The sequence below is a fragment of the Zosterops lateralis genome, assembly GCF_965231275.1.
Source record: "Zosterops lateralis genome assembly, chromosome: Z".
In the NCBI taxonomy this organism is placed as follows: domain Eukaryota; kingdom Metazoa; phylum Chordata; class Aves; order Passeriformes; family Zosteropidae; genus Zosterops; species Zosterops lateralis.
This window is the reverse complement of record NC_139800.1, coordinates 154,194-180,666: the sequence shown is the minus strand read 5'-3', so window position 1 is coordinate 180,666 and position 26,473 is coordinate 154,194. Positions and strand designations below refer to the sequence as shown.

The following is a 26,473-nucleotide window of genomic DNA, read 5'->3' as shown; positions in this document are numbered from 1 at the left end:
GTGTATCATGTGAGCATAAATATGCAGGTTTTTTCATAACTATTTGTGACTTGCAAATGTCAGAACTTTTCCCTTGGCAGATTCTAGAACAACTCCATTAAACAATCCTTTTGGGGCTCTACTTCACAGAAGATGAGACATTTATGGAATGAAGTACCTGTATTTATTTAAAGATCCTGAGTATATACCCACCAAAAAAATATAAAATATCATTCTTAGTGATTGAATGAGTCTTCTCAGTGATTACCTTTGTGTCTTCTTTTACTTCCCTTTCTTCCATATTGGTAGATTCAGTCATTTCTTTTACATCAGGGTCTTTAATGCCATGCATCAACTGAATATGTTTTTCCAACATCAACCTCTTGGTAAAAGTACGTCTTGAATCTGGGCAGTGCCTGCAGACACACACACAAACAAAAATTTAAATGTGATGCTTAACAAGTGCCTTTTGTGGACTGGAAGAGCAGTTGCGTATTTGAGAGACTCCTGAAAACCAGGTTCCCCAAAGTGGAACTGCAAGCACTCAGCTCAGCCACGTTTCAGATTGTAGACTTTGCACACTGCACTTTCAGAAGCCTGACATGTTTCTGCAGGCAGGACAGGTAATTGATTTGGCCTGTCCTGAGCATCCGAATGCATGGGACACTGGCTCTTACACAGTTAAGACGTTCAACTAACAATGGTTTTTGTATTCCATTTCTAAATAAATAAAAACAGAACTTACGAGCATGTATAAACCTTCCTAATGCCTTTGTGCTTGATACGATTGTGCCGACATAAACTATGGGACGAACTGAAAGATTTGTCACATTGCCGACAAGGATGCTTCTTCATTTGCTTTAAGAAAAAAGAAGAGAAAGACTTTCATTTTAAAAGCTCAGTTAAAGTGGTGCATGTGTTGAACCTTTTGATAAATAGGGAAGAAACATCACTTACCTGTTTTTGGTACTGTACTTCATGTACACCCCCCCCCTTTAACAACACTGTACAAGTCAGAGCTGGACTTCTTTCAAAGCAGTGTGGCCCCCATGAGCCACACACACACCTGTCCCCAGCTGTAAACTGGTGTCACAGATGGTGGGTGAAGAGAATTTCTTCCACCAAAGAAACAGGGAAGATCAGAAGACTATTTCTGGATCAATAAAGGCAGCAGGATGAGGAGGTTGCTTTCCCTTCTCATCACCAAACCATGTTCTCAGCTGCTGACTAGAAGCTCCTCAGCCACATACAGGGAGCAGCGAAGAGCACAGAAGAAGGACCAAACTTGAACCTCACAGACACTGATAGGGTTCAAGAAAGTCATGACAAAATAAGTGGTTTGATCTGATACCAACTCGATGGCCATTTGTTTGGGGAACTCTGTGCGGTTGATGGTGCAGCTGGTCAAGTGGAAGGAAGAAGTAAAGGAAGAAACTGAGAAGGGCTGGAGCAGTCACACATCGTAGCTGTGTGGCAGTGAGCAGAGGCATCAAGCCCGTGGTCGAAAAGCAGAAGGAGGATGATGCTCAGCAGGAGCTGGGGGCACTATGTGGGGTAGCCAGCTGTGACCCCATACTTGTTCTAAATTCCTTGGGGAGACTCGAGATAGAGACCCAAAGAGGATTTTGGATACATTTGTTTCTGCAATGGCAGCCAAACCAAAAAGAACTGAAAAATTAGTTCTGTAATTAAGTGCACCATGATCTGTTGTACAGCATCTTCTCTTAACAGGAAGAGGATGATCAATGAGCAAGTTGGAGTGGGTAATTCCTACCTAGAAAACATCTGCCCTTTCACAGAAACACACCTGCACACAAGTCCAAGGAGCTCAGCATATGCCTGCCTGGTGGAAGGCAGACACACATAATCCAGTTTCAGACAGGCGTTGTACGGGCTTGTTGGAACCCTCCCTTGTCTGGGCTGGTAATTTTTTTTTTCCTTGCAGCACTTTTAAGATCAGGCAGACAGTCACACCAAGGTGGCTACAAAATTTCCTACCCTAGAGCTGGCTCCCTTCATCCAGGATCCTCAGGAGAGGATCAGAAAATGTCAATCTGTCTGTGTAGACAGTTCCCAATAAGGGCTGGAACCTTAAGAATCTGTCCAAAGAGGATATACATGGCAATACCTCTCCTATGAATACCTCTGCATAATCCAGCCTGGGATCAGCTAGGGGTTACAGCTCTTTCACTCTGGTCCTGCAAAAGCAGAAATTAGAAGTTTGAAACTAGTATTTTCATATACCTTGCATGACAATGGATTGCTTAATTACGGTTTTAAACAATCACTCTGAAAGGATCATTTTAGAGCATTTAACCCACTCCTATCATTCTTAAGAAAATCAGACTGTCAATTAGTTCCTCTATTTATTAGATCCATACCACATACCTATGGATATAGACTTAAGTTATCTGATGCTAATTTCTGTTATCTCTGTAGTAAAAGTTTAGTTTGTCAACATAGTGCTTGACAGCTAACAATTACTAAAAATTTTTAGAGGTTGGGAAGGAATGTAGCACCTGGTCCATCTACCCCATTTCTTAAAGACAGGGAGTTGTATTTCTGTTCATTTTAGTACCTATGTGCCTCCTGTGTTATTCAAGGAACTGCTTGAATGGGGATAAAAACCAGTACCTGAATGGCAGCAATGGAAGAGGCATTCAGGCCAGGATTTGAGTGCAACAATTATCTAATATTTCATAAAATAAGGGCTGTTCTTGAGGTAACATTGCACATAAACATCAGAGAGACACAGATTTAAAGCTAATATATAGAAACCATTATTGATATGCTACTAACCTTTTTTACATGTCTTTGGCTACTCTGCTGTGGATGGAATCAGACTGAATATCGCTCTCTAGTTCACTCTGAAGTGACAGTTTCACTGGGATGTTGTGCTGCTTTGTTTTTAAGAATTGCATAAATGTACAGTGCATTCGGTCTTAAACGCATCTCTGATTGCCAGTAAAAGCTCTGCTGAGTTAATATTTGGGCAGCAGGAAGCTGAAGGAATGGGGTGGGAGTTACTGGAGGCAATGATGCTGGGGTGCTATTTGCTTGAAATTGTCCTAAGAAAATTGAAGATGACACTCGGTAGTCCAGCATTTTCAGCTTTTCCATAAAACGTTTATAAACAGAATAAAATAATTTTCAGAACAGCTTCAGAGATAATAAATGTAATAGAAACCTCTGGAAATGTGCAATCATTTATTACAGCACATTAGCATCCTGAAAACTATGGATTTTCACACAGGGTGGTTCTCCTCCACTTAGACAAAATCAGCCTATTATCCCTCCCAGTCCTGCTCTTTTGCTGCAGTGCAGCAGAGCACATCAGTTCAGCTCCCTGGCTCCCAGCTGAGGAAAGGGTCAGAGCATTGCCACCAGCACACCAGCAAAGGTGAAGAGTGGCTTGGCAGGTGGCTGCCACATGTCAGCAAGGGGCTGGAGCCTGCACAGCTAAGCAGGGTCACTGTTGCCTTCCTGCCTGCCAATCTTCTTCATTTCATTTAACTGGAAATACTATTGAACAAAGGAAGAACATCGGTCTCTCTGCTGATATGAGGATGCAACATGCCCATATTTCACTTTCAATCCATTTTAAGTAAGATATCTGAAATTCAGCTGCTTTAAATACAAAATGCAACTTGTTAACTCAGCTGAACTTTCAAGTGTAAGATTAGAGCAACAGCTCAAATGTGGATTGTGTCTGCCTTTAAATGAAACACCAGTTGGCACTCAGTGGACCAGTAGAACATGACCGAGTCTCCACTCCCTGAGGCTAACAGGCACTGAGCTTCAGAACAGAATAGAATCAATTTGTTTAAGTTGGAAAAGATCTTTAAGACTGGGTCCAACCATTACCCAGCACTGCCACGTTCACCACACCACTGTAAAGAGAGGGAACCGAGAAGGCACAAGGAAGAAATAAGAACTTGGAACAGATTAGATGGCTTGGATGAAACACAGCAATATCTGTCACTCTTTCCATCTTGAAAAAAAATCTGTACTGAATGAACAAGCCTACAATTGATTTTCTCAATGAATGTAGTAGAAACTGAAAAAAAACTAAGCAGCCAAAGCAAAAAAGATGAAATAGATATAAGAACAGTGAATAATAATGCTGGGACTTAATGGACTTATTTGCAAAAACACAAATGGAATTTAGAAACAAATACTTCACCTTTCAGGTTTAATTCACCTTTCTTAAATTGAAAATATTCCTTTACCTTTCCATGTTCTTTCCTCATGTGGGTGATGTAAACATCTCTCTGAGTGAAGAGCCTGTCACACTCCCAGCAGGTCCAGCCAGGACTAGAGACTTTTTTAGGTTCTGCTTTCTTTATGGGAGAAGGCGATTTCTTCTCCAGCTTTTCTGTTCCGTTGACAGATTTTGTGTCATCCTTGTTGTGACTGGCTGAGTTTTGAGTTGTGGGTTTAGTACTGAGAGGCAAATTTATCCCCAGGTTTGGTGGCCCCTCAACACTTTTCAAAGTTCCATGCATAGACTACAATAAAAGAGAGAGAAAAAAGGTACAAAACTGACCTAAACATACACAGCTGGACTCAACCAAAAGCCTTCAGTTACTTCTTTGGCACACTATTATCATCAGATCACATTCCTAAATAAACAGTAAAGAAAAAGTAAAGGCAAGACCTAGCATGACCTAACAATAACAGACACCGTATATAGGTATTTTTACAAAAAAATAAGAGACTTACTTTGGAAGTTAAGTCTAAGTTGTGGTTTAACAGGGAGGAAAAAAAGTGCTCAAGAAGTACTTTATGTTAAGTTTAATTCCTTGCTTTACTTACCTGACATGTTAGTTGAGCATCCTCATTGCAGACTATGTGATTGGAGTTTTCCAAGAAGGAAAGGCTTTTTTACTGACCAAATGTTGACTTGGCATATTGGTAAGTAAGATAAGGCAACTCTGGAAACATCACACGGCTATGTAATTTAGGATATATTAACTTTTTATGTTGAGGCTGAGGTTAAGCCCTGCCTTACTCTCCAGTCAGGTTAGGAGCACACTCATTTAGGGCTACCTTGCCCCACAGCAGATCAGAAGGGCCTGACCAGCTGTTCTCCAGCCCCTGAAGCTCCTGAGTGGGAAGTTTTCCTCAGGGACTTATGTCTGCACTTTAAGTCAATGGTTAGCAAGAAGGGAAGAAGTCATCCTTTCTCTATTTCCAAACCAGTGTAGTGTGCTGGTGTGACACCTGAGCCTTCCAATGAAGTGACTTGTTCGGGAAGGGCTGGGGGGCTTCAGCTGTGTGTCCGAGTTCCACGTGTGGACGTGGACACAGCAAGAATGAGGAGGGTTGTGGGCTAGCAGGGGTGACTGCAGCCCAGAGCTAATCCACTGCTGAACAGGGACCCACAGCTGAGGTCTCATGTCTGAAAGGCTTGTCCTTTACCAGGACAGTGTTCTGATCCTCTCACCTACTGACCATTACTTTAAGCCTCTTGGATGATATGTTTAACCAGCCCAAACAAAATTGTTTTTCCTTCAGGTAAAACCCATTCAATCCATTCTTGATTCTGGGAATATAAAGTATCTATGTGACACTCCAGCAACAAGTTATTTTGTAAATACTTTGGCTCTTGGGACTACCCACTGGCCCTGGAGCACGTATCAACCTCACCAGTAGAACATGTTCTTTGATTTAACAGCTTTTAATTGGAAGAAAAGCCAGTAATTAACCCCCTTGAACTGTTAATAAAAAGCAAAATGCACAGGACTAACAACTAAGAGCAAAATGCAGGTATGTAGTAAATGAGGAGGCTGGCTTTAGTATCCCACTGCACAGGGGAGCAAGAAATGAGGCTCCTGTACTCTCGGGCAATCAAAGCTGACCTGGAGATTCCATTCCAGCCTAACTTGTCAGCATGTAAAATGTTAGTGTTCAACTTTCCAAATGTCTTTTAAATACAATACTTGAAATTTCATTTCTTATTTAAAACTACACCAAGAGCATTAAAGCATAATATGGAGTCCCAGTGCTGGGCAAACAGAGAGCATTACACCTCCAGGCCAGGCCAGGTCAGTCCTTCACCATCTGCTCTCACTGGCTGCTGGAAATTTTCTTGTAGCAAGTCATTATAGGAAAATAAGATATACATTTTGCCATCAAGAAATACTGGCATCTGCAGGAATTATTCTGGGTTATTTTCTGTAGCTTTAAATAATCTCCCCCTGAGCTTCATTCTGTCCCTTTCTGTCCTACTTTCACCCACGTCTGTCTGTGCCTTGATGGTTTATGTCTAGCCATACCAAACCATTACTTTCTGTGCAGCTGAGCTCTGCCTCTGTCTGGCACTCGGACTCTCCCTGAATCCTTTTCTGCTTTTATCTACAACCTGTTACTGTTTTTTTCAGTCCCCCTTAACTGAATTCCAATTTACACTGCTTTGCTCCAGTCCCTACTGCTATATGCACATCCTAAATGCAAAACCAGCAATACTGTTCCTGCACATGTATTCTCTAATCCTCTAATTTTAGTCGCAAAAATATCTGAAATATTTATAGTGAATCACACTAAAACCCCACTGGCTGAAAGTTCAAATACTGGCATGGAACACTAAAGCCAAAGAAGTTAAGTAGTGCCCAAGTAACTGGACATATCTTTAAAATGTGAGATGCTGAGCACCCTGATTTCTGTAAAGATAGCTTCTGGCCCTAACTGCAGTCAGATTGAGCTCCTGAAAGTGTTGTCTTCAGGTCTTACAGAAGTACTTATGTACAGATATAACAGTACTTTTCCAGTAATATTTGAGTCAGGAAAAACTAATTACAGAAACAAGACATACACTGCAATACACAGAATTATCCTGTTTAGTAAAAAAAACCCCAACCAGCTGAGTAGATCAAAGGAAACAGAAAACACAGTTGTGCATTGCTGCATGAGAGAAGCATGTGGTACTAGTTCAGAAACAAATAAAATAAGTAGTCCTTGTATTTCTGAACATCTTGGCTCAGTCCTGCCCTCATTTCCTCCTCAAATTGAAGACTGGCTTTAAGGCCACTTGTTTTTTTCAACAGTTGTGATCTTAGTTCCAATACAACTTTGGAGAATTCTGTAGTTACAAGTGCCATAGTTGGGCCGAAAATGCAAAATGATGGTTTTAGCAGCCAGAAAAGATGTCTGCTTTTCCACTTTGCTGTAGAGAAATAGTACTCAGAAATTGTGTCACTGCAGAGAAGTGCAGTGAGCTCCACAGTGCCATTCTGGACCTTAGGGCTGTGTTCAGGCACCAGGAGTTAACAAGGCATAAAAACCTCAGCTTCGATCTGCATGACATGAGGTAACACCAAAGGCTTGATTTTGTGATACACTCAGCATTCTCAGCTCCTAACAACTGAAATAATACTTAGAATACTGTAAATAAAACTCAGTATTTGTTAGGATTGGACTTGCTGAGACATTCCCAGTATACTGAAATAAACATTCTTACAGAAAAACCAACTGGGTCATCACAGATATGCTGAAGACCAGACAAAAATATAACATTTTAACATTTGAGAACAATATTCACAGATTACCCCCTCAGAATTATTAACATCTCTCTCAGCAGTCTTCTTGTTATTCTGTGCCTTTCCGCAGTATGTTCTCACAGCATATATTGCATGACAAATGGTATCATGAAGGAAACAAGAGAAGATGCCTACACACCTTGATATGATCCATCATAAGCTGTTTCTGTGCATACAGAAGAGAACAGTCTGGACACTTGAAAACAGACACCTTCTGGTTTTCAATGTGCTGATCAAAGTGGCGATAGAGCAAAGGTTGTAGAGTAAACACAGTGTCACACATAGAGCATTTATATATTATTCTAAAAACAGAAGTACAATAAACAATGTCAGTCATGTTGATGATCTATTTGCAAGAATCATGATGTTAACTTTTTTTCTCATCACAGATAAGATCTGACATGTTTAAGCAATTGTTTCACACTGCCTGAAAAAAAGTTAAACTAATTCAAAACATCCTCCAATTTCAAAATATGGGAACAGTAGAAGAAACAGAAAAATAGGAAAAAAATTTTAAAGTGCAAACAAGAAGCCAGAACACAACAGCATGTGCCAGTTACATACACAACAACAACATCTGCTCAGGATACTCTGACAGTTTAACACCTTCAGTTGTTGTTAGCTACACACTGTAGCTAAAGGATAATATCCCTGCTCCAGTATGTTTTAAGGGAGTGATTCATTCAATCCTAGTTAGTAACATACTTCAAGATAAATACGTTTTTGGCAATATTCATGGCTTTGATGCTCCTGAATGCCAAACTTAGACTCTGTCAATGCCCCAAAGCTCCAACAGCACAAGACGGGATTTCCCTGATCTGCCATTCCAAGCCTTGATGAATGTGTCACAGAAATGTAGAGACCAAACACTTCCTGTCTCTGAAGACACATTTGAGTTTTGAACTTATGTCCCCCAGCCTCCTGTTCTTACAGCAGTTTTCTAGTCCCAGATCATCAGATGGAAGAGAAATCTAAGCCATCTAATCTGTAGTGCTGCAGAGAAAGTTTAGCTAAAATAAAAGAAACCCAACCACGGGTGCTCAGTACAGCAACAGGCGTTTCCCCTCTTTAAGAGTAACTTCCACTAAATAAAACAACCCTCAAACCCCTCTGCCTGCTAAAGAACTAAATCTTCTCATTAGGTACATAAATGTTCCCAGTCCTTTCTATGTCTCTCTAAGTAATTACCACTGATAGTGCATTGTTCCAGAGCTCTAGGGATCACTGTGCACTGTGTTTTGAGATGACAAGAACATGGGCATTGCTTCCATGTCCAAGCTGTCCTGTAATTCCAACTGAAAAACAGTACTTCTCCATATTAACTGGGCAAGACTTTTTGTGGTATCAAATGGTCCCGGTTTCTCACATATGCTAAGATAAACATATTATTTAGACAGCATTCTCTGATGATCAATGTATTATTGTCCTGCTTTCTGTGGTGAACCCTGTACTGCAGATCTGTAGTGAATATGCTACAAAAAAAACCCCAACCAAACAACAAAACCCAACATCTTTCTGAGTTTATCATATATAAAACCTGTAACTCTCTAAAAACACCACGAGCTCAATCTCTGTATTTTCTATGGCAGCTGAAGTACTTTACTCTGCCTTCACAGAAGCAGAACTATCTGGTAAAGATCTAAATTTCAGACAAGTCTCTGGGCAAAGACTGTACTCACTTAAATTCATACCAGCACACCTCACAGTATGAGTTATGACTATACACACCTGGAGTATTTCCTTCAGATACAGCAAAACCATGATTTTCAATCCTTAACAAAATACATGCAACCATGTATGCTGGTTTTGTTGGGGTTTTTTTGTTTTTTTTTTTTAATTTAATTGAAGTAGTCAGTGTTTAACATGCAACTGGCCTAAAATACTGTTCAAAGCTTAAAGGCAGTTGTGCTTCCACAGGATGTCATTTACAGAATGCTGGAATAAGTCAGGCAGTTCATCCCACCCCCCCCACTGCCAGGATGGTTACTCAGCACTGCTCCTGCCCCATAGTACACACCAAAGCAGGTGCATGACCTTTTAACTTCCCAAAAATCTGTTTAACAAATTCACATATTGTCTTGGAATAAGTACTGGTGTTATCTCACAGGAAAATGCTTTCAGTCACATAAAAGACATTTAGTATTTGGAAAGCTTTTGCACCAGAGGATAGTATTCCTCCTTCCCATTTTTTTTCCTCTAAAAAAGGAATTTGTGGGATAATATACTTTTTTTCCAATAATACCATAAATATTCATAATTTGGGTTGATAAACAAAAATTTCTCCCGTATTCAAAATGGGATCAGCCATGAAAAACATCTTAGTGCCATTCCTAGACACTGTTTACTAAAAAAAGAAGACCACCTCTGTGGTTTTCTGGGAAACCAAAGTTTAGAGTATGTTACAGCAGAGAGCTTCCCCGAGCTGAAAGACAAGACAGCCATTCATTTCCTTATATTAAAATAATCTCATTTCATCCCACTGAGAATCCCTGCATATAAAAGTCATTTTTCATACACCAAATAGTTTAGTGCATCTGTTCTGCAGCAACTATTTGTAATGTAATTGTAAATCACACAGTTCCAAGTAAATGCCAGAGGCAGGCAGCCAGATTCCCCAGGAGCCCAATTCCTGTAAACAGAGGAGTGTAACCTACTACAGAGTCCCTCAGAAGCCATGGGGCCAAGGGTCTTGGCACTGCTGCGGCCACGGCCGCTGTCCTCGGACCGTGCCACGTCCCTGGGGCCAGCAGTGAGGCTGGCAGCTTGTGATGGGCTTGCAGTGCCCATCATGCAGCCTGGGTGCTCCGTGATGCAGCACAGATAACCCAAATGTGAATGTACTGCCTCAAACAGAACCTGTCAGCTCTGCTCTGAACTAGCCAAGCCAAGAACTCTGAATGCTGCAAGGGCTGGAAAAGCCCTACCAGTCACTTTGCATGCATTTAAGGCAGCACTGTGATTTAAACTGGCAAATTTAAATGAAACACCATTTCTTAAGAGGAGTGCTCAAGTATGTATTCTGTGACTTATTACATTAGTACATAATAAAATTTCATTTCATTTTTTAATAATCCAAGTAAATTCATAAAGGAATACAATTATAAGTGCATCTATACAGAAAGAAAACTAATGCAAAATACTTAATTTATGAACTTGATCAGAAACAATTTGGCAGATCAAGCAGAGTTCACTTTTCATATGTGTAGCATCTTACACAAGCAGTGATCTTAATTTTTTTGATTTCTCTAATGAGAACTATGAGAACCTGAAAAAAGTTTTAAATGCTGGTATCTCACAGCCTCTGACTGATGATACCATCCTGAATTGAAACACTGTATCATTTTCCACTAGGCAGAAATGCCTTCATTTGGTATCAGACATGGCAAGTTTGTTGCCATTTTGCTTTGATGGAGGTGTAAACAAAGAAAAAATATCCTGTTAATGTGTTAGAAAAAACAGTGAGAAACTGAACTCTTAGAAACACTGGTTATTACCACACATGACACCTTCTATGTTCTTGAGCCTGCAAGTTCTTATCATCCTGGTGCTCTGTGCAGGCCCCAGAAGAAACCTGGAGCTCAGTCCCTGACTGTTCGCTCTGAACATTACACCCGTAGCACTGAGGAAGAGGCAGATGGAGATGAAGGGTGCTCAGAGGGGCTCAGATCCGAGGGTGGGAGGAGTTTGCACACACACAGCAGCACCTGTGGCCTTCAGCAGAGCACACCAGTGTCCAACAGCTTTAAAAAAGGACCCTGATGCCAAGTCCTACCTGTGCCCTGTGTTACCACCTTCAGCAAACTACCACCTTTATGGCCAACTTTCCTAGAAAAACACTTCTGCTTTAAGCCAGAAAGAGATTACCTATTGAAAAAAGCTTATATAAACAGATAAAATAGCTTTTTCTCAACTTTTCAACCAAAATATGAAAAGCACCACATAAGCACTGATGAATCTTAGCAGCTATTTTTGGAATCACATTATTTTAAATCACAGTAAAAAAGCAGATGAGCTAAGCAGATTAAAACATCAGAACGAGCAACACTTTGCCTACCTGTCCAAATAATTTATGTAATGCATTTACAATAATTTTCTTGTAGCATGCAGTGCTTAAAGACCTGCTAGTGCATTCAGAGAAATGTCACCTTTGCCCAATGAACTGCCAGCTGCAAAGTCATGAAAGCACTACACAAATCCCACATTACCAGCAGCCTGACAAACTGGTGGCTGTCAGAGGTGACTTTTACAACTGCAAGCACAGGACAGGATGCAATTTCACGGGTCATTCAAATGCAGGCAAGTGCAGTAGAAGATGAATTTTGCTTACTTTGGTTCGCCTATCTTGATACCCGGGTGTTGTGTGTAGGCATGGGAATGTGTGCTGGGAGCGGATTTAAATGCCATGGGACAGATAGGACACTTGTAAAAGACTTCACAGTGACAACCTTGAATATGAGACTTGAGTGCTGCCACGTCAGAGTACACAACATTGCAGTGCACGCAGCTGCGGAGAGAGCGGAGGAGAGTCAGTGCAGCCCTGCCCCGAGCAGTGCTGGACATATTCAACATGGATTTTCAGGCAAAGGGAAGAGAGAAACACACACAGATAACAACTGGATAAAACTACATTACTCTGTCAACATAAACAAAGCCCGTAAGAATCAACATAACCAGTGATTTGTGGATCACAAAGTAAGGGGAAAGAAGTTTCACACATTTTCATTTGAAAATCTATTAAGATCAGAATATGTTTTCATGTTATTACAATAAAACGGATAGAAGGGTCAACAGACAAATACTCTATTGATTGCAGAAAAAATACTGAAATCTTCTGCAAATTTGGAAAGAGATTTTCCAGAACGCATTTTTATCACATGCAGGATATTGTTTAAAGTACACCATAGCAATTTAGAAACTACCACCAATTGGAAAACCAGTAAGGAAAATATTTTCACCACTTCCCTTGTTTAGATTTAATGAAGATATACTGGTAATGATTATTGTACATGTAATCAAATCACCACTTGGATTGAAACTCAGGAAAACTACACCAAATCCCTACTATCAGATCAATATATCATATTGGAATTCAGAAAATATTTTTCAAAAACATACTTCTGCTGTGTTGAAAATTTGTGACCTTTCTGCATCTATTCTAAAATGAAACGATTAAAAAATTGAATTAATATTAGAACATAAGAATTTTTATACACAACGGTCCCCTTTAATGTCCTACATCTCCAGTACCAAATGCTCCCAAATCAGTCCAAGAACATAGCACTATCAACCATTACCTGTCAAATGAGACAATTTCTTATTGATCAGTATTTTGCAGTAAGTCTTTTACAAACTCTTCAAACATAGAAGGCATCCACCCTTCCAGAATTTTAATTTTAGCATCTATCATGGCAGTATGATTGTTGTCATATAAATGTAAATTTAATTTTTCAATAGTTTTAGTGCCCTGATGATAGCAATAAAGCAGGAAATAGTTCTACATTCAAGGATCCCATTTTATTTTTAAAATTTATTACCCTTGAATTTTATGAAATGTCACAATTTCTTTTTCTGGGCATTTAATTTATACTCTTAATAATATTCATTGAGGTTATATGCATCTAGTCTCTGCTTACCAATGCATTTTCTAAAGCAGATCATTCTGGTCTTTTTTGGGTCTGTCAAGATCTTCTGTGCTCACACAGAGCTGAGCACCTGAGCGCTTCTTCACAGCCGTACCCAGCACGATGCACTCAGTAACACATCTACTCCTGAGTGTCTCTCGGGACAGCTGGGGGGCATTTTCACCTCCCCATGCCACGGCTTGACTTTTTTCTCTAGTGATGCCACATAACAATTGATCCTCAGCATCCACCATTGTATATTACACAGCTCCTACGGGCCATGCCTTCCTCTTGGGGACTATTCTAACAACTTCTTGCTTTCACCTTGGCAGGATGCAGTGAAACGTCAGGCTGAAAACTTCAGCCAATTCAGTGCAGACAACTAGCATAAATCACTGGAATTAAAGGAAACTTCTTGACAGAGGCCCTCTGGAAAGGCAGGACAGGGTATGCTGCTCCTCAGGCAAAAGCGCTGCAGTTCTGAGGAGAGGCTGAGGAGTCTGAGGAGGGAGACAGTAATATTCCCAGAGACTGCTTTTGCTTGCCTCAGTAACTGGTTTTGTCTCACCAGATCAAGAAATTCTGACTCGGTGTGACACGAGGTGTTTATGAGACATCTTGAAAAGTTTAGTGACTTAGATTCCCAGGCAAGGGGATTCTGCTGATGTAACTGGGGCAGGCCAGGAGTCCCTAGAGGGTTCTAGGTGTAAAAACCCCAGAGACATACATCAGAAGGAAGAGCAGCGGAGTGCAGGAACCAGATGGAGGAAATGCAGGATGAGACAGACTACTGCTTGAGAGAAGAGCATAAAAGAAAAGAACCCAAAGAAATGAAAAGAGCTTGGAATTGTGTCAGGCCAAGGATTCAAGCTGAAAACAGAGGCTTGATGCAGTAAAAATGCTTTCTTCCCTCAGGGGAAGATTGCACAGCCATCCTGGAAAATGAACTGTAGCACCTTAAGGGTGGAAGGAGCTACCTGCTCTAAAACTTTAGAATGGCCTTTTTCCAGGCAGACAGGGTGAAGTGAATGTGTTTTTGGAGTGCTAAGCAAAGCTCAGGGTATGGGTGGCCCTTCTGATCTCTTGCTGTGCTGCCTGCCATTCAGTGCAAGGAAAATTCTAACAGAAAACATTTTTTCAAGTCTTTCAAACTAAACATTTCTATGAAATACCTCTATTCCCCATTTTCTCAGTGAGTTGCCATTACAGGGAAATGTAAAAGTCAAAGGAAAACTGAAGAGTAACAAAGGAGAACCAAAAGACAAGGCTGTTTGAGAAAGGCAATTTCCAAGTGATGTAAAGCCAAGGAATCTTGACTTGCCATAGGAAAGAGAACAACCAGGCAGATGCAGTATGCCTATCAACATCTCAACCATACATTCTGGAAGTACTGAAAATGACTGTTCTACCAGAGAGAACAATTTTAAAATAATGGTTTGAAAAAAATCAGGAAGTTTTTTTTTTTAAAACCTGAAATAAGAACAATGCATCTGAATTCTCTGGACTTTATAAACTGCGAAGTCCTGAATCTGTGTGACACTAGCTAGTATTCTGCTTTAATCATATACAAAAGTGGATGCCCAAAACAAAGCAGAATCCTAATGTATTTATTCCAAAATTTTAAAACGAATAGTACTGTTGGCATGACAATCTTAAGCCCATGAAGCTGCTTTTGTCCCAACAATGCCTATGAAAATGGAAAATCACTTTTAAAACCATCAATTATACATAAATTGACAACAAAAGGAATCATTATACTGACCGAAACCCAACTCTTCGGGTATAATGCAGGCAGTTCTTAGTGACATGGGTCTGGAAGTGGACAGATCTGCAGATTGCTCCACATTCAGGACACGTGTATGGAGATTTATGCTGATGAATTCTCTGGTGTGATGCAAAACTGCACTGGTTAGGAAGCAGCATCTGGCAGATATTGCATGTCTTCTAAATGATAAACCAGAATAGATGAGACAAAAGGTTTGGTTCAGCTCTACATAACGTCTTGTGTCAAACACTGAAATATAGCAAATAAAGGTTAAATGTCAGAACTGGGATGGGACCCAAAGCGGTAGGCAAGTACGAACGTAAGCCCTGCTGACAGAGCTGGCAGGTGCTGGTAGCCAGACTGACTGGCATTCTGGGTCACAAAGTTCCTTCATACACCACTGACCACAGGAGATACACATGGTTTACAGAAATATTACTCAGGTGCCTTCCCAGATTACCTTAATAGTGCAAGGGGCCTATGTACAACTCCAGAATCAAATTACTACTATTGTCTCTTATGGCTTGGGACTTGTGAATCTCACCAGTGACTTGCAAAGATTTAAAATCAAATCCAAGACTCCTTCATGACATCAGTATTTTTTTTAACACGTATTTGCATATTTTTAGGGATGTTCTTTCTAAAAGTCTGGCATATGTAATGATATGTACACTCTGCAAGAATATTGACAAAAAAAGATCTCCAGAGCCTCATTATAAATTATTTACTAACACAGGCATGAAGAAATCCTGAAATAAATGCTCTGGGAGCACTGTGGCCTGGAGTGTTTGAACACAGTCTCCATACAAACAGACTTCTCCAATGTCCTGATGCACTAACATGACAAAATGGAAACCATTAAATATACAGCATGTTAAGCAAAGAAAACCTGTCATCACTGCAATGCAGGTTGCACTGGCACTCCTGCCAGCCCACTACAGTTGTGTTCAGCATGAGTAGACAGATGTACTGCTCTGCTGCAAGGCTCTGCCTGAGTTCAGCTATCTACAGGGATTTCAAACTGGCACCTCCTCAGAGCCTTTGGGACACAGTAAGGCTGTATTGAGACACACAGAAATATTCACTTTGAAACGCCAAATACTTGGCCTTAATTGACCAAACAGTGGCTAGAAGTGGGGGATTCACAGCCTCAGGCTGACCGGAACCGTCTTGGGGAGTTAACTTTGTCTTAAGTTCAGCTAAAGGCAAAACCCTCTGACCAGCCATGTCATTTACTGGGCTCAGTACCATTCTCCAAATCTCTCTTTGGCTGTTCCTGTATTAACAAGCTGTAATACAATACTGAAGAACCTGGAGCATTATGTGATTACGTAAGAAAACAGCAAACCAGAACTTCTTATTCCAGTAACAGAAACATTTGGAGGTTTCACAGTCCTTCCAAAGCCTTTGGCTTGCAGGACTTCTGAAGGAAACCAGGATGTGATGCTACAGAAGAGCCACACAACATTCCAGCCCCAGCTCAGTGATCTTCCTGATTTTGCAGCAAGCTGCCAGACACATTTGCTGATCCAACATGCCAATAATGCTCTTAGTTAAGGCCACTGCTCTGCTATTTCAATGAGTACAGAAAATGTTTAACTTTAACTGAATACAGTAGAACAAGAGGCATCTACTGTGAAATTCTGACATTCAGCACGTTTGCTTACCATTTTATTTTGGGCTTAAGGTGGCATTAACTTCCAGTTCTCTCATTCCAACCCACACCAAAATAAAACACAGTTTGTGAAAATCATCACCTGCCTGCATTTAAAGTCAAAGTTTCAGAAAAAAAAAAGGGTTAGAAGGAAAAATGGTGGAGGTGGAAAATAAAGATACACACATACACTGAGTATGAAGGGAAATGAGCTATGTAGTTTCCATGGGAGCTATATACGCCTATCTGTAACTAAGAAAAATATTAACGTTCATTAGCCCAGGTTTGCTACCTTTTCCCCCCCCATAAGTAGATGAGGGTTTTGTTCAGCCAGAAAACCTCAGTGAGTCTGGGTAAATATTCCTTTAGGAAGAATATTCTGTTAGGTTAATATTCCTTTAACAGGAATATTAATGGCAATAAAACATTACAGAAAGGTAACAACTTTAAAGGGAATATATTTTCATTGCCAAGATTCTTCTTACCATTGCTTATTTGAAACAAAGCATTCTACCTTCCTAACAGGAGTGTAAGAGCAGCTACTGACTCATTGGAAACACAAAACTATACATTTTCCATTTCAGGAGCAATTAGATGGGACACTAGAAAGAACAGTAAGCGGCAAATAACCTTTTTTCCTGTTATTTCTTTGCAAAACCTAAGTGTTTGTTCTTTCTTCTTTCCTTCCAAATAACAAAATACCAGTCTCATCTAACTTCCCTGTCCTTTTCCCCCCACAGTAATGGCAGTTTTGCAGCAAAAAGCCAGTGTCAAGCACTAAGAAGGAAAACAGGTCAGATTATTTCTCATCCAAGCCTCTCAAGAGGCAACATCTAATGAAAAAGAAGCAACATACTTAGTAATAAATGCCTATAAAGACTCTTTTTTCCAGGAAACACTACCACTACAGGATGCAACCAAACACAACATAAAAACCAGTGGCTGCTTGACATCGGAAAAGGACTACAAAAAATGTTTAATATTTAAAAGGATATTTCAACAAAGAACATTTAAAACTGCATTTATTAAGTGTTCTTTTCAAATGGAAGAACATGAAATTAGCTTCTTTTCCTCCAGTGCTTTCTAAGTTTTTCTAAACCTTCAGCTCTTAAGCAGAGCAAGTTTACATGAGGAGACAAACACCCTGACAGGCAGCAGGCAATGCCAGCTGCTCCTGCAGCTCCAGGGGCTTCCCTCCTTGAACAGCAGTACCTGGGAACCCACACTTCTCTCTCCACCTCCCTGCAGCTGCATTGTGACATTCTGTGAACATCACAATTGCTTTCCTTTAGTAAATTACCAGGATAAACAGTACCTAAAGGACATGTATGGAGAGCAAACTCAGCAGCAACAGGGAAAAAGCACCAGACAGAGGGAGAAGGGGAAGGGCAAAAGGTTTAGTTTACTTGGCCATAAAGACAAAAATCCTCGCACCCCAAAAGTTAGACCATAATTTTATCTTTGTTCTCCTTCTTTTTCCATTTCTATTTTAGCCTCATCCTCTCAACCTATTCTCTGTCTCTCATCCAACGGCTTTGTCTTGGCACCTTCTTACTTGCTTGATTTTCCAGTACCAAAACCAACAGGTTTTTGCAAGGACTACTGGATCTTAGAAGGAATGCTACCTAATGGGCTTATTATGGGAAAAAACCTATCTTCAACCAGTAAGCACCAGAAAATTGGTTAGTTAAAAACCCTAAGTACTAAGTAGCTTGAGCTGATGCAGAATATACTCATGGTCAGCCATTAGATCCTGTTCAGAACTGTAACATCTATGGATGGACACGTTCTGGTGAAGGAAACTCCCTTAGATATGAAAATTTTTAGTATTTTACAAAGAGAAACTCCCTTGCATGGCATTCCACTTGGAACCCAGGCTATTTCAGTCTAACTCTGCTAGCCAGTTAAAGGGAGGAGCTAAGGCAGAGCCACATGATCAAGCAAATCTCTTTACATTAGTACCTGCAGTGGTAGGTGCAGTGGAGCTGCTTCATGGTACAGAATACTACATCCTACACGTAGTGAATAGACCCTGCCAGGAACCTGCCTGTGCTCCAAGGACTAGTGCCTTTTTTCTAACTTTAGGACTTAAACTCTTAAGCCTGTCCACTGTTGTGTGATTCCCAGGAAAACTCCTGGGGCATTCCTGTCTTGATCATGCTTGCAGGTTTTCAGCTTCCCCCGCAGCAAGAAGCTGGACACCAAGCTCACCTGAATGCTTTGAAACACACCAGAATCCCTTTTAATTGGCACACCCCAACAGAGATCCAACCATATCATTTAATTAACCACCTTCACTCTGCCAGGATTATAAAATACATCGCACACTGATTAATATTAAGTTTTATTGAATGACGTGTTTCTTTCAGGTCAGGCCACATACATTAGTAAAGAATTTTCAAATGGTTTTAAAGTTGAACTCATTAGCATTTGTAAGAGGAAAAGAAACCAAACCAACTAAACAAATAATCACACAGAAAGGAAGACGTGCAAGTGAGAACAGCACTTTGCACTTTCTGAGGAAGAGCTGAGGCAAACAGCAGGCATTCCTGTCAGTAGTCAGTGTGCCATTTGTCACTGCCTGAGTCCCCCTACATGTGAGGGGAATGCCTCGCTCGCTTAAGGCACTTCGTGAAAACTCTAAAACCTGAAGACCAATCGAGAATGAATCACTTAAAGCTATCATTCAGGTTGAATAGATGGGCTGTTAATGAGGGTGCCAATTAAGTGGATTCCACAGGCTAGTCAAATTCCAAAGCACAGAAAGAAGCATTAACATATTATTAGTAAAACCCATTATTATTTTCTGCATTATAACGTTCAGCTGTAAGAAAGCTAATGTTAAATTTTAGCAAAAATATACAGTGTCAATTTCAGACTTCAGGGACTAAAAAGATTCTAAGAAAAAGTCTTATTTAAAAAGTGCTGACATTCACTATATAAGCGCTTGCAAGACTTTTTGTGGTTTTTGTTTATCATTTTAATCACAGAGGTTCAGATAATTAACAGCTAAATGAAAGTAAAAACATATCCAAAGTCTCCTAGGCTTATAGATGAAACATTGGAATGTAAACATAGGATACTCTACTTGTCCACTTGTGTCTGCAGCCTGCTGGAAATGAGTTGCAAGAGATGTCTCATCTTGGAAAACTTCATTGCACTCCAAACACTTTAGACTATGTCTACAGAGTTTCGATGGATCTTCATCTAGCGGCATAGCTGGAATGACAGGAGAGCTCGCAGGGGCTGAGATCACTGTCCCAGTTAAGCCAGTCTGGATCTTTGTTACAGAGTGTGTGCCAGCTCCCCCTGGGCTCTGGAGCACGGCCGCGGCAGTATTGCTGGAAGGAGATGCTATCATTTGATCTGCTGGGACTGGTTTTAGGATCAGGTGGGAGCACTGCATCACGACACCTTTCTCTTTGTGCCCCCGAGCATGGGACAAGAGACTACATTTATTGTAGAAAACTAAATTCTTTGTACAATGATTACAAGTCACTTCAATTCGCACACTCCTCCTGTCATAATGCTGGGTCAGGCTCTTCTCGAGAGCAAACGAGTCGCCACACTCCAAACACTTGTAACCTCGTGTTGGTAGTGTGATTCCGGCATTGGCAGGGGGGCTAAGGTTTGGGATGTAAACTGGTACGGGATTGACACTGCTCAGCACCTTATTGAATGCTTCCACTACAGAGCTCTGTAGAGATGACACCACCTGCACTCGAGACACCTTTTTTGAAGGCTGGGAGGCGGCTGCAGAAATTATTGCCTGCTTGATTTGCTGTTGGGGTTTTGTTAGCACTTGGCGCAGTTCAGAGGTGGTTTGAGCACCCTGAGGCAAAAGGTTAAGGTTGGCAAGATGGACTGTCTTTGGCACAAGTTTGGCACTGGCAAGGCTCGACGCTGGCACCACAACCGTCTGCTGCTGGATGGCGTTGGCAGCTTTGATAATGGCGCTGCTGGCGCTCTGCACGGACGCGGCAGAGATGACAGTGGCTTTCACGGTGGTGTTGTTAGCCAGCTTCAGATTGATCACTTGGGAACCTGCTGTTTTCACTGCTGAAACAGGCAGGAAAGCAGTAGCCACGGGTTTGATAGTGACCTGTTTGGGGGCAAGTTCTGCAGATCCAACTGCATTGGTGACAACAGAGGACTGCAGAGGAGCTCTGGGAGGAGAGGAGAGAACAGCAGCGGAAGTTGGTGAGGACAGGAGAGATGTCATGGAGGTTACCATGGAAGCACTCTGCTCTGGCTTTTTACCACTGTCCAAATCAACGTCTGGCAGCACTCTAGTAACAGTTCTCTTGATCTCCCCAGAAGAAGTCTTGATGGTTTTTATGCGAACCTTAGGAATTGCTGGTGTTGACCCTGCGGGAGAAGACGGAGACCCTTTGCTACTGTTCTCACTTGAAACGCTTCTGGGACTATCGGGAGGTTTGACAGACGGCTTCTTAGCACCATCAATGAGACTCTGAGACTCGGGAGATTTTTCTATAGCCTGGGGACTTTCACTCATGTCTTTTGGTAATGGAGAAGACTCTCCTGAATTAGACTGTAAATCTTTACTGCTATCTGTAGCTGCCTTTTTAGCACTCAGTGCTGCGATTGCAGCAATGCAGGATGAAAGCTTTGCTGATGACTTTGCTTTGGACTGGGAAATGCTGGCAAGATTTGTGTCACATTTTTCAGTACTCAGTTTTCCATCAAGTACCCTGTTTTCAAGAAGCTTCTCAGAATTGTCTTTTAGTAACTTGTCCTCTGTTTTTCGAGTTTTAAAAGACTCATAGACACCTAAATTCATGGAGTTTGTCTCTGTCTCTCGTTTAGCAGTTTTATTTTTATCTATACTACTTGAAACAGCAATTCCAGATTTAATTAAGTTCTCCCCTCCAAGTGCCTTTAGTTTGTCATATTCCTGCTGAGATAGAGATCCTGCCAAGACATTTGCTCTGAAATTTGCACGCATCTCCTCTTTATCTGGGGGGTCATCCACCTCAATTCTCTCATCATCATCAAATTCTTCTGCACTTGATATTGGGCTGAACTGGTTGAAAGCTGAATCCTTCAGTGTAGTCTCAGAAGCTGACCCATCATCTTTAAGTGATTTCCCTTCATCTTTACTGTAACTCTCAAGAGCTGCTGATGTTAGGAAGCCATTGTGCAAGCTATTGCCTGTGGCATGGTGGCCATCCTTATCCAGACCTTCAGAAGAATCAATGGTACGCACATTTTTCACGATGACGCTCACCCCAACATCAGATGATGATGGGACATGGGAGTCTTCATCTGTGTGAGCATTTTGTTTTATGTTGCTTTCGTGGTCGTCATGTCCAGATTCAATAGCTGCTTTGGGATCTACCATGTCTGGTATGTCAAAGGCTGCAAGAAGGTCATCAAAATCTGGGGTCTTCATATCCCCCATGGCCATGTATTTGATTGCAAGCAAATCTGTAAAATATGCAGAAAGTTATCACTTTAAGCTCTAGTAGCACAGTCTTATACAAAACGAGCACTTGTTCACATCTGCCATGCAAAGAAGTGTTATTTCACTTCCGAAGTAATGTTTTTAGAAATTATATATTACGGAACAGGGTTCCAGTCCAAGTAAACAGTTGAATTATTATACCAAGAACTATAATAATTCATAAACTATACACATGGTAACGTGGCAATTTTATTCTGGGCCCAAATTGCAGTGACTTGCTTCCTGTTTCCTCTCCTACCCTCCCTCCTATCTTCACCCAGCCAGACTGCAAAATACCTGGACATGCATAAAAATAACATGAGACACTTGTAATTTCTCCTGTCTTGACTTTCCTTAACAGTTCACTGTTAATCTGAGGATTAATTATTCTTGAAAATAATGAAGTACAAAGTAATAAACATCTGTAAGATGTAGGTATTCATCAACACCGGCTACCTGCAAGTCATTGTGGACTATGAGAAGGCAACTGAGAAAAATTTTTCAAGGCGACTGGAATAGACACAGACATTTCATGAAACAGCTTCAAGTAAATACCGAAGGGTTTGGAAATTTGTTTACACAGTTCACTTAATGGTTCTGGGCCCTTTGTCTAACTTATGAAGTTCTTAATACAAAAACACATGTGTGCACAGTATCAAAATCACAAAGCAAGTTTCTATGAGGATTAAATGGAAAAGACTGCAAACACCAAAGCATATCAAATCCATGTAAAATGACAGAAAACTTTGACACAGTTTCTCGTAATATGGGACATTAATTAGTTGCATTCTGGTTGCACATCTGTCCATAGGTGTCTTTTTACAGTTGTTGCATACACTCAAAAAGAGCTAGATGGTCTCCCTAGTCTGAGACTTCCTCTAACTACATATCCTGGACCATAATTAACATTCACCCATAACAATGAATTAAGGTCTGCTTACACATTTAATTCCTCCAAGTATGTTTAAGATCACGACTGCCCAGCAGAGGAGACACAGCTTTACTGAGAACTACTGCTGCTTGCTGCTTTTATCAAGAACTTCTCTCATTCTTCAAACTTTTCAAGCAATCAAAGTTAAACAAAAAGGGAGACAAACATGGTCATTGTGATACACAAGGAAGAGAAGTTCCAACCTGGAAGAGATTTTACTAATCTCTTCCTCACTATTCTAGAGCACCCATCTTAAGATTCAGTATATAAACTATGTTTCCACCACAACTGCAAGGACTCTGCAGCCATATTCCTATTACTCACTTTTTTTTTTCCGGTTTAAGAACGGAGTAAGAACACTGAGAGAACACTGAGACACCTCTTTTCAGGGTCTGGCACATGGCAGCATTTTGTTTCTGGTATACCCACATACAGGAATTAGTCTGTTACTTCTACTGATTCCCAGGCAGACACACTACTCCAGTGCAAAATTCCAGGAATCTGGAATAATTACTCCACTTCCAAACAAGAGTAACGATGCCTAGGTAACATCACGCTCATTCTGGATAAAAATGCCTACACAGGGAGCAACACCAGCCTAAGCAGCATAAAACCATACTGCTTTGGGTTTTGGTTTCTCTATTGCTGTGACAAGAAATTTCATCAGGTAGAGAAGACATAAGGGATTCAATCAGAATTACAGTAACATATATCCTAACATTAGGCAAATTTCATCCTAATACACAGATTATGAGCTGTTCATTGGTTATTAGTAATTATGACTGACTTACACTTCCAGTCATTTGCTCTGAAAGCCAAGCATTGTGAAGACAGACAAAGCAATACGCTAATCTAACCACAAAACCTCCTCAGGAAATGGGAACCACATCTCCAATCACAGCCTTGCCTGGTTTGACATACTCAGCAGGCAAGTGGGATGTGCAAGAGGCCACTTCAACCACAGTCTGCAATGACTCTCATGCTCATATATATAAGATACAGGTTCTTTTTCACTATCTTAGGGCCCATGACTGTTGGAAAACCCAGACAAGCACCCGCTTCCACAAATCACAGAAATCCTTTTGTAATATGCAAAGTAATTCTTACCCTAAGAAACTTCAATTTCTCAGGATAAAGGTCCTATTTAGCATCCACTTAGCAACCACAGCATGAGTAAGGTAATGCCAGTCCTAATGTAAACATCTTTGTGAAGTATGGGGTGTTTAAAATTTATGCCAAGAACCTACTTTTTCTGTGTTACACACCATATCTACCTGTCTTCAAAAAAGAGGAAAATCCGATTTGTTTCCATGCTCAAGACTCAATGAGTGAAAGACGTAATCCACCATTCTGACAGCCAAAATACCGTTTTTTGTAGTTTATGACTCCTTAAGAGCCTCATCCTGTAGTCCAACACATCAATTTTTGAAATTAGTATCTCAGGTTCTCTTTGGGTATGAGAAAACAAGAAGGGAAAGAGGAGGGGAATCTTCTGGAGTCTAAACCACTGCTAGCATAGCTTGAAGAGAACCACACACAGCTGGTTAAAAGGTCAGGACAATCAGCCTTTGGCTGGCAAAAGAAACAGGGATGTTTCAACACATGAGCAAGGAATCTCCTTATGCACAACCTGGGGCTGAACACAGCTGGCCACATGAAAACCACCTGTATTGATCAAGAGATTCAGGCCAGAGTTTGGGTCTAGCCACCTCCCAAATCCCTCCTAAAACAGAGATGAATTCCTGAAAAGCAGGGAAATCTACATAGCAATCTTTCTGCAGTCTACTTAGAAATTAATTACAATCATGGCTTAGTTTTGTACTTCCATATATAAAATAAGCTGGGGCGGTAATACGTGAATAATTCAGATGCACAACAATGAAGAGAATTTTGAGATTCCCAAACAAATGCAGACTCAAATGACATTCTAAATGGTACAAGTTTCCCATCTCTTTCCTTTAAGGTACGTTTTTTGAAGTGGATGGCAACTGTGGTCCAAGCACAGCATGAGCAGCTGCAGCCTCCCGGAGAGCTCTCCCAGCCAGGTAGGGCCCATCAGGGCAACAAACAGGCCTGAGAACATTACGGTCAAGTTTGGGTTTTTCTGAACATATATTCCTGGTTCTCTGCTGCATATTTGAATTTTAACACACAGGCATATGGCTAGGAAAACAACAGTTAGTCAATTCATTCCAAAGGGACTTGGAATGTGATAAATCCTTACCCTCATTCTGGAGATCAAATAACTGAGACCAATGCAAAATGAGATCCTGGGTGCTGATAAAGACGACCAGCCCTCCAGCATTAGCATTTGCTGCTGGAAAGCTGGCCTGTGTGCACAATGCAAATCTCCTGATGAAGAGCATTTACAGATAGTACTAGACTGAAAAAAGATAACTCACCAAGAACACTGCAGACTCCATCTATTCAGTTTTCTCATCTTACAGCCAACAAAAATCCCTGCAAATTCAAAATCTCCTTTGCTAAAAATAAAAATTCAAATACAGATAGCATTCAAAAACCCAAACAAAAGAGATTCAAGGAATTTTGTCACAATCCAAGAACTTACAATTTTAAAGCTGCCTACTACTCTGGCAGAAGGAAAAAAAAAAGCCCAAAAGATACTCTTGTGTAATATATGAATTTTAGCTAACACTTGGAAAAGAACATGCATCCTCATCAGGAAGAGATTCTATTCCTATTAAGCAACAAGAATTCCTGTTTGCAAGCATCATTCTGCTACAGACGTCTATAGTCAAATATAGACCCTCTGCATCCTGATGCTGAAGAACAGGAGCAGAAATCAGCACAGTGATCTGTCAGGCATTTTGCTCCACCACAAGCTATTCACTGCTCTATCAAACCTGAAAAACAACACATCACAGCTGCAGTAAAGCTCACAAACACAGAATTGCAGGCCAAATGTTAGCATGCTATTTTCACTTTTCTACAATTAACAGCTCAATGCCTTACGTAATCTACTGCAGTCAGAAACAAAAAGGTTCCCTTGTATTGTCACCTTGCTTCAGCAGCCAATACACAACTTACCCAGTATCCACAACCTCTCAAGGTTTTTAGGATTGTCTATTCTGCTGAGCACAGAGGAAAGGACCCTCATTTCACACCACAACCGAGTATTTCCAGTGTTCTGCCTCCATATTATCTTGATTGTAGATTACCAAACCAGCTAACACAGCCAGGACTGGGAAGATTTTTTTAAAAAATCACACTGGTAAGGATTCTAGAGTTGCTGATTTCCTGTTATAGGAAGTAACAGTTCTAGCAAAAGAATCCCCCAGGCAAAATGTTTAGTAATCTACTGTGCAAGCTCTAACAGCCTTTGTTCTTTTCCCCTCTGCTAGATTCATTACTGCTTCCTTCTCTCTGCCCCTCTCCCTCTCTCTGAATCCTTCAGATTTCACTATAAGATAAAAAACATCAGCTCAAATCTAAGTACATATTTTGTATTTTCTAGCTGAGAAAGAAAAACTAAAAATTCTATCCATTATCCATTGCTTGAG

General features: G+C 40.7%; 1 protein-coding gene across 8 annotated transcripts in view; it reads right to left on the bottom strand.

The window, feature by feature from the left end:
* Positions 1 to 26,473, bottom strand: part of LOC310922703 (zinc finger protein 532) — a 31,384-nt gene that overhangs the window by 2,219 nt on the left and 2,692 nt on the right. For 6 of the 8 annotated variants that reach the window (XM_083883437.1, XM_083883440.1, XM_083883438.1 and 3 more), the window contains 7 exons: positions 19,646 to 22,005; positions 14,901 to 15,082; positions 11,845 to 12,021; positions 7,657 to 7,819; positions 4,209 to 4,487; positions 725 to 837; positions 248 to 395 (listed from right to left, as the gene is read on the bottom strand). In XM_083883437.1, the coding sequence (XP_083739563.1) occupies positions 248 to 395; positions 725 to 837; positions 4,209 to 4,487; positions 7,657 to 7,819; positions 11,845 to 12,021; positions 14,901 to 15,082; positions 19,646 to 21,985 (3,402 nt within the window). In that variant the 5' untranslated portion in view covers positions 21,986 to 22,005. Of the gene's footprint in view, positions 1 to 247; positions 396 to 724; positions 838 to 4,208; positions 4,488 to 7,656; positions 7,820 to 11,844; positions 12,022 to 14,900; positions 15,083 to 19,645; positions 22,006 to 26,000; positions 26,365 to 26,473 lie in introns of those variants that run through there. The other 2 variants (XM_083883435.1, XM_083883442.1) reach the window with 2 other exon arrangements.